This window comes from Phaethon lepturus, unplaced genomic scaffold (genome assembly GCF_000687285.1).
Source record: "Phaethon lepturus isolate BGI_N335 unplaced genomic scaffold, ASM68728v1 scaffold1978, whole genome shotgun sequence".
Taxonomy (NCBI): Eukaryota; Metazoa; Chordata; class Aves; order Phaethontiformes; family Phaethontidae; genus Phaethon; species Phaethon lepturus.
Genome location: NW_010558079.1, coordinates 42,609 through 50,506, shown reverse-complemented (window position 1 = coordinate 50,506; position 7,898 = coordinate 42,609). Strand labels below are relative to the sequence as shown.

Genomic DNA, 7,898 nt, shown 5'->3' with positions numbered 1-7,898 from the left:
CATCTGTTTATTATCTCTTCATAGGTGCCACATACACTTCTCCTGAATAAGACTGACACAACACTGGTATAGGCTTGTGGTTTTAACAATTGGTTTACATTGAGAATCAAGTGTTGGCTTTTCAGGGGCTGTACTTGTAGATGACTTTCCTCCTTAGGACAAGTTGGCACTTTTACATACAACAGGAGAGCTGTTTGTATAGTTTTCAACACAACTGTAATCCATGGCCTAAGATTAACCAGGCTGATGCATTTAGTAGTCACAAAATAATATTCCATTGTTTTTTGGTATACACCCTTATTCAGGGTATGTATTTATGCAAAATGAAAAAGTCAGGAGCGCAGGTACATTTTAATTCAAGCCCTGAGCCCAATATTACTCTGGTAAATGACTGTCTACAAAATGTCCTCAAGTACATAAACAGGAACTGGCTGCAATGGTAAATAATACATCACCATTTCCCTGAGGAGGCCGTGTTCTAAATTTTCTAACTTTTAGAATTTGTTTTACATTAATTTTAAATTACTATCTTGAAATGAGAAATGTTAATCTTTGAAGCCCAGTGGCTAATTCCATCTTTATATGGCAATGTTGTTTAAGTAACTTTATTGTTAATAAAAATGTAGTTATTTTACTCTGAACAAGAACACGACATGCACATAGTCTCTGTGTAAGTGACTTAAACATTTTTCCTCAGTCTTTAAAATAATTACCAAAGTGTCAGCACTGATGAGAATTTCTGAGCAATGAAAAAAAATGAACTGCAGATCACCCTTAAGACACAAGGTAACCATCAAACTCCTGGCACTTATAGCAAGCAACACTGTCTAATACCCACTCTCGAATCACCATGGCAACACTGTTCTTTTGCTGGATTGCTGTAAGAGAAAGACACAAACGGTAAAACTATTATCAATGAGTCAAAGGAAGCTTAAGGTGAGCTTACTAAGGTCATTCAGATCAAGCTATTTGCTTTATTTTAGACATTTTAAAGGCCTTGATAAGAAACAAAAGTCTAGGAACAGTGAGGTGGCACTACTAACTCCTTTTAACAATGCAGGTAATATTGCTGCTCCAAAAACAAAAGATGTTTGGCAAATGGTCAGGCAGGAAATTTTGAACACCATAGAATAAACACTAAAAGCAAAGAGTGCAGTCCTTGTTATCTTTTAATTTAGGACCTCAGTTCCTGTCTGCTCAGGCATACTGAGTATGTGACAAGCAATGAGTCTCATTAAGAGAGAAGCAATAGAAAATTACTGAAGTGCTCCCAGACTGTTCTTCACTATTTCAGGATCTTTTTCTTTATGTTCTCATTTTCCCAGTGCCATGGAAACAGCTGTTGTTTCTCCTCCTGCTCCATTTTTTTATTGAACTCCACTAGTCTAACTAGCTCCCATTCATCCCACAACTCCCACTTATCTCATTTAAAAGTAAGTTAGTCTGGAACACTTGCACTTTCAGTGTCTCATGGTTTCTCTGGAGCATTTTGATTGGGGGGGGCGGGGGGCGGGGAAAGCAAAGGTGTATCAGTTAACACTTTGCAGCTAGATATTCTTTCCAAACCAAGAGAATCTTGTCCCACCTGAGGCTTTCTCCTGGATCTTACTAGTCCTCAAGGGCATGCCTCCCCACCTTTTAGAAACTACCTCCTATCAGAAAAGTTTCTATAAAGTTGATGATACGCAGGACAACTGAGCTAAGAATAGTATTTGCCTGCCAGACTACCTTTTAAAACTCCGTTGCTGGTTCTTGAGATAATATACCTTGTCCTTTAAAATTTTTCTTTCCAGACATACCCCTATCTCCAGACGCAGTAGTATTTTACTTCGATTCCTCTAATCGAAACCTCTCTGGTATTTAACCATTAAAAGGACTGAGGTGATAAAGACAGTCAACGTGTACCATAAAACAGTCATGACAGTGTGTCGTTTTACCTCTGTAATCCATGTTTTCCATCCACGCATCTGGCTGCACAACCACGACAGCATTAGAATTCTAGGATTTCCGGATAAGAAAATAAAAATGCTACCATTATCTGTCTGTCATTAAATCACCCTCACACCTACCTGCAGAGCGCGATAACTGGGCTAACTCTGCTTCAGTGCATCACTTCTGAGAAGACTTTAGGAAGCAGTAGTAAAGGGAGAAAGACATTAGTTCCTAGGATTTTTCTGTGATTTCTCTCCAGGACTGCGGTGACTAAGTTAAGGCACTAAAGGCTTTTTTGCACTGGAAAGTGAGGCTCAGTGCTAATTTCAATAGAGATTAGCTATCTGGCCTACAGGCTGACATAGAGTAGTCTAATCAGTTTTCCACTATGTGAGCCTGTCTTCTAATACAGAGTGGCCAGAGTCTAGAACACAAGAACTGTTGCCATGCGGCTTGGCATCATTACTGCGCAGACAGTTCTCTCTAGCATATCTATATGCACCAGTCTTTGACAAGTCCATGAAGGCCAAGTAATCTTTCAACGTATTGTGTATTACATTGCTGTAGACCATTGACAATGTTAAGTACAACATTTATTAACACTTACTGTTTTGTGTGTGAACAGATGAACTTGCTTCACTACAGAGGCACCACAAAGCTCCACCATCCATTCTAGATGTTCTGAAGAAATCAGATAAACAATTTATTACTTCAATGATTTACATCACGTTGAAACTAACACTATTCTCTAAGCCCTCATGTGTTTTTCCAAGATATAAACTATCATAGTTTGAAATAAATGTAAGCCTTAGTAGAGAATCATAGAATCATTAAGATTGGAAAAGACCTCTAAGATCAAGTCCAACCGTCAACCCAACACCACCATGCCCACTAAACCAGGTCCTGAAGTGCCACATATACATGTTTTTTGAACACCTCCAGTAAGCCCTTTCACTTTCTAGCCTGCTGAGGAACATCAACTCACCTTCACCCTCTAGTTGGTACTAAACAGAACAAAAAACTCCTGAAAAAGCAACACCACATGCCCAAAACTTAAAGAGAAAGTCACTAACAATTTATTTCCTCTTATCATAAGGATGTAAGACATGAAATTAAAATTAAAAATCAGGAGTTACAACTGTGATTATCTCTCATTAACAAAAGTAGCCAAAGTATTTAATTGCCACCGATTTGTTGAATTGATAGTGAAGAAGGTAAGTGTCTCAAGTACAAGAGCCATAACTGATGATCACTGCAGCAGGTGAAAGCACTGCATCCTCATACATACAATTACTGTAAATGTCAAGAGATGTGCAGATATTTCATCCAGCCAAAAATAAAGCTGTATTGGACAAATTGGAACATACCTGCTGAATAAGCCACAAAAATGGGAAGAAATGTACAAATATGTACGTAGAAAAATTCTAGCTTAAACTTTCAGAACATCTACAGTACTTTATTCAATTTTAAACTAACAAAAAGAAGCTATCCTGCCCAGCTTTTTCTTTGTATATGAACTCCTGGCTTTGTTGTGTGTTTCACTTTTAACATCTGCTGCTAGAGAGAAGATTACACTGAGGATGTGTCAACTGCTAGAAAAACAATACTTAGAAATTGTTTACTAAGACAGAAGGAAAAAAATGCTCAAATACAAGTGTTCAACAGCATCTAAAGCAATCACCAGACAGCATATTAATGCTTTTTCTTCATTGCTAGAGAATCAGGGATAAACTAGATAGAAGGCCTGTTTTGAAATGCAGCAAAATTGCCAGAGCAGTTCTCTGGGGATATCCAAATAGAAGAGAACACTGCTTCCATTCTGCCTGGGAATAGACCTGGATAAAGTTCTTTACCTACACTGTACCTCATGTAGGTATTTTGACAGTTTCAGAGTAAAAGAGGTACAGGAGTACCAAGAAGAGGTCAAATGTAAAACTCTGGTGAATGCACACAATCCCCCCTCCAAATTATTTTTTTATGCTAAGAGTTCATTTAATTACATTAAAATAACATACCGGTAGTCATATCAGTGAAAGGTCCATAGCAACAGATCTCAAAGTCTTTAAAGATCTGAAAAAAAAGGAACATGTTAACGGTGTACGTATGGAAACTTTAAAGGACAATGCTTAATATGCTGGCTTCATTGCACTTCTAAGACCGGTTATCAAGCTATCGCTGTTTCGCAAGTATATCTGACGCTCTTTGTAGCCTACAAAACAAAAGAATATAATCAAAAGCCCCCAATCCTGTGCTATCCTATACCGGTTATAAAAAGACAGCATTCACTCTAAGCACAGTGAGTCACCTGAGCATATCTGCACTGCTGATGACAAAGCTCACCTTTCATGTATAAAAATACTTAATTTGTACAACTCTGTATATATGGAACAGCAGAGAAATTGGAAGAAGTTCTACATATTCAGCTAGCTTAGCCACATATCTGAAACAGTCACAGCCGTGTTTTCCTCCCTGCTGTGCTCATACCTTTTCAGTCAGAGACTGTCTAGCCCTCTTAGGACCTTGGTGGTTTCTCCCATTGATTACATCTCCTCTAACTTCAAAGTCCTCCTGGAACATAACATAAACAAGCAATCAGAAGTTAGAGACTGAGAAAACTTTCCTGGTCAGAGTTCTGGATCAGAACACGAAGAAGTTGTCAGACTTCAAAACTGGAAACCTTACAATTGTGTGCAGAAAATTAATTAAAAGGCTTTTCAAGAAAAATGATGGAGAGCTGTAACAAAACCCCTGCAGCATCTGACAATTTTTGAAGCAGCAAATTATAGCCAAACTGTATAGTAGTCTAGCATACCATATAAAAGAAGGGGCAACACTCCAAGACTGTAATTAACTTCTTAGTAAAGTCTCATTTCATAGAAATTAATTACCAGTACATAAGGTTATTTCAAGGTATTCACTTAGTTTATAGATTAATAACAAATACAGTGCTGCATTTTGTAATTTCAGGCCTACACCTGACTCAAACTCCCATTTCTCCAATACTTTCTTGAAACTTCTCCAAAACTTCCCTGCAGTCTAACCTGCTACACGAGTATGAAGAGCAGCTGCATATTTCCTGTTTACTTGGGGGGGGGAAAAAAAATGTTGGATTTCATTATAATTGGAGGCTCTTCTCCTTGCCTAAAGCAATGTAGGAGTGTATGACAATGTTAACAGCTGTCCCATATTCTAGCATTCCCAGTCAATTCTGTAGCAATTTCCCCCTTTCACCGCAAGCACAGGAGGGTCTTTAATACCCCTTCCTAGGGCCTTCTTGTGACTAAGATTTTTCTTCTTCATCCTGGGCTTGACAAAAGGACATATGGATTTCATACCAGAAAGTGGGCATTTCTGCTCTTTAGATATATGAAATCCACACTGTGTCACTAATATGACATTCTCCAAAAACCTGTACTAGAGAATGAAAAACCAGATACTACCCAGGAATACAAAAATCCACCTAAATCAGGGTCATATCAAATAAGCCATTTCTACTAGGAAAGGTAGTAAATACTGGAATGAGTTTTCAGTAGTTGGCTATTCTAATGTTTAAAAACAAAACAAAACTATCCATATAGCCATGTTCCAACATTATTTCCTTAAGCAGACAACAGATCTTTTCCTCTATGCTGTAATCCATCAATATCAGTAGGAACACTTATAAAAAAACATGCCTATAACCTGTTCCAAAAAATAATAGGGACCCATTATGTCTTCAATAACGATGAATACATATAGCCTAAGTGTGGCTTTCGGTCCTAGCATTTGGTAAAGCTAGAATCCCAGTTTTCAGAGCCAAATCTCCATATATTAGCAGTTTAGACAATATCTGAGGCTACTAATAGGTCTATCAATGTAACAGCATTGCTTACGCATTTGACATTTCACTCAAGATAAATGACCTACCTCATCCAGTATCCTTCCTTCTTTAAAAGACTGAATTACCCCTAAATAAAAAGAGCAGAACAGGACAAGTCATTTTACCCAGCAAAATTGTTCTTCTACTGCCAATAGTCTGACTTCATTACCTTATTAAATTGAAGGTATTTGTACTGAGCGAAACTGAATACTGTATGATGCCTTAAAGAACTTAAAGAGTTCTTCTACTTTTATAAGTAATACTAATTTTGCACTTAACTCAAAGATTTAAATTAAGAGGGAGGAAAGGCTTTTGTCAGGGTGTGGAGCGATCCAGTGTGGTTATATGAAAGCAGGAAAAGTATTCAGAAAAGAAAGAAGTTTGATGATGCTGTTTGTTTGTTTTTAATTTATTTTAAAGTATCTGCAAAACGTCAGATGCCAAGAAATTAAGGGATCCTTTTTTTTTTTTTTTTTTTTTAAGTGGAACAAGTAAGAGTGTAGTTGTGATAGAAGGGCAGAGACTTTCTAGCTCCAAAACAAGTTTTAGTAAGTGGTAAGAGCTGGTAAGAACCAGCCCATAACTTACACTGATAACTAACTACCCATTTTCTTCCTGCAATACCCAGAAAGTACTTCAGTGTCCGTTCACACACCAGCTCCTTATCTGCAGAGCAAACAAGAATAAGATCTCTTTCAGTTTTGCCATTAGTCAAAAAAACCCCAAAAAAACAAAAACCCAAACTGTTCAGGTTATTTGTACCTAAAAGCAAAATATCAAGACCATCTACAGAAAGGTTCCAAAATTTTAGTGTCCTGATTCTACTAAACTGAAGGAACTGAGCAGAAAACTAGTCACATGTACAACTTTTGAACACTTTTTTAAGTTATTCAGTAAAGATAAAAGGCAGGAAAAAGCATGAATATTAGTCAAGACAGAGGACACTAACAGTAGGATTCAGTGCCTAATGCTGACATAAACTTTTAGATGACTAGCCATTTAAGATCATCTTCTACTCTACCAGAACAGGCACAACTTCAGAAAGCAGTTTATCCTATCTCTGTTTTATGAAGACAGAGCAATCTACCTCACCAAAAACATATGGTCATGGTGTCTACGATACAATTCCTGAAGAAAAAGGCAAAAATTGAGTCCATAGATTGGGAATAACAGGACTTTTTGGCTTCTATGTTGGTTTTCAAAAGCAAGAAAGGCTGATGTGATAGATTGTATCCAAATATGAGCTAGCTAGAAGTGCTTCTATGAAGCAAAATGCAAGCACAGAATATAACATACTCAACACCCAGACTGGGCTCAAAATATTTTGCTTTTAAAGGAAATGTTGGTTAAAAGCTAGTGAGAGGTTCAGTAGAGAGCTTAAATATAACATACGCCTAGACACAGCAATATAGTAACTTAATGTTACTGAGGAACATTAGGCTCTCCTGAAGTTAATGTTATCTGTTTCAGAATACATTTGTGAAATTTGAAACTGTAGTATTGCACTATTGTAAGTTTCTAGAAAGTTCCTTCAAGCTTTGAATAATGGCATTCTTGAGCTCTACCAAAGACCAAAACCTAATTTGAATACCTTAATCAAGCACGCAAATAATAGTTGTGATGAAATGGTAGTTCTTTGTTCCCATGGAAGCACGCCTTCACTATCAACTACCATCAGTTATGCATACAATTAAGTCCCACTTCCAGTTTTCTATTAAAGATCAGTTTCTTTCAAAAATTTAGAATGAAACAGCATTTATAATCCCTAGAAGGAATTAGGAAACCAAAATAGCATCTTATTTCCACAATGTTTGTATCCCGTTTCTTTAGGAACTATCTTGCTTTCTTTTTGGCTGGTTCTGAACTACTTCATGTTAACGCGCTGTAAACACCTGAAAGTTGTGACCAAACAGTTGGGGTGTGGGGGGGGGAAAAAAAAAAAAAAAAAAAAGAGTAACATTAACTTCAAACCACACGAAGAAACAAAACATACTCTCGCTGATTCTGAGAAATAGAGTAAGAAAGATTCGCAAGTTGAAACAAAAAAATTATCAGAGAAGAAAACAATTAATACCTTCTCCTCAAACTTACTGAAATTTATTGCTGA

General features: G+C 37.1%; 1 protein-coding gene across 1 annotated transcript in view; it reads right to left on the bottom strand.

Moving 5' to 3' along the window:
- Positions 1-774: 774 nt before the first annotated feature.
- Positions 775-7,898, bottom strand: part of BRCA1 (breast cancer 1, early onset) — a 27,851-nt gene continuing 20,727 nt past the window's right edge. The window contains exons 16-22 of the mRNA XM_010292933.1: positions 6,380-6,457; positions 5,839-5,879; positions 4,417-4,500; positions 3,948-4,002; positions 2,540-2,613; positions 1,938-1,998; positions 775-878 (exon numbers count right to left, since the gene is read on the bottom strand). Of these exons, the coding sequence (XP_010291235.1) occupies positions 775-878; positions 1,938-1,998; positions 2,540-2,613; positions 3,948-4,002; positions 4,417-4,500; positions 5,839-5,879; positions 6,380-6,457 (497 nt within the window). The remainder of the gene's footprint in view (positions 879-1,937; positions 1,999-2,539; positions 2,614-3,947; positions 4,003-4,416; positions 4,501-5,838; positions 5,880-6,379; positions 6,458-7,898) is intronic.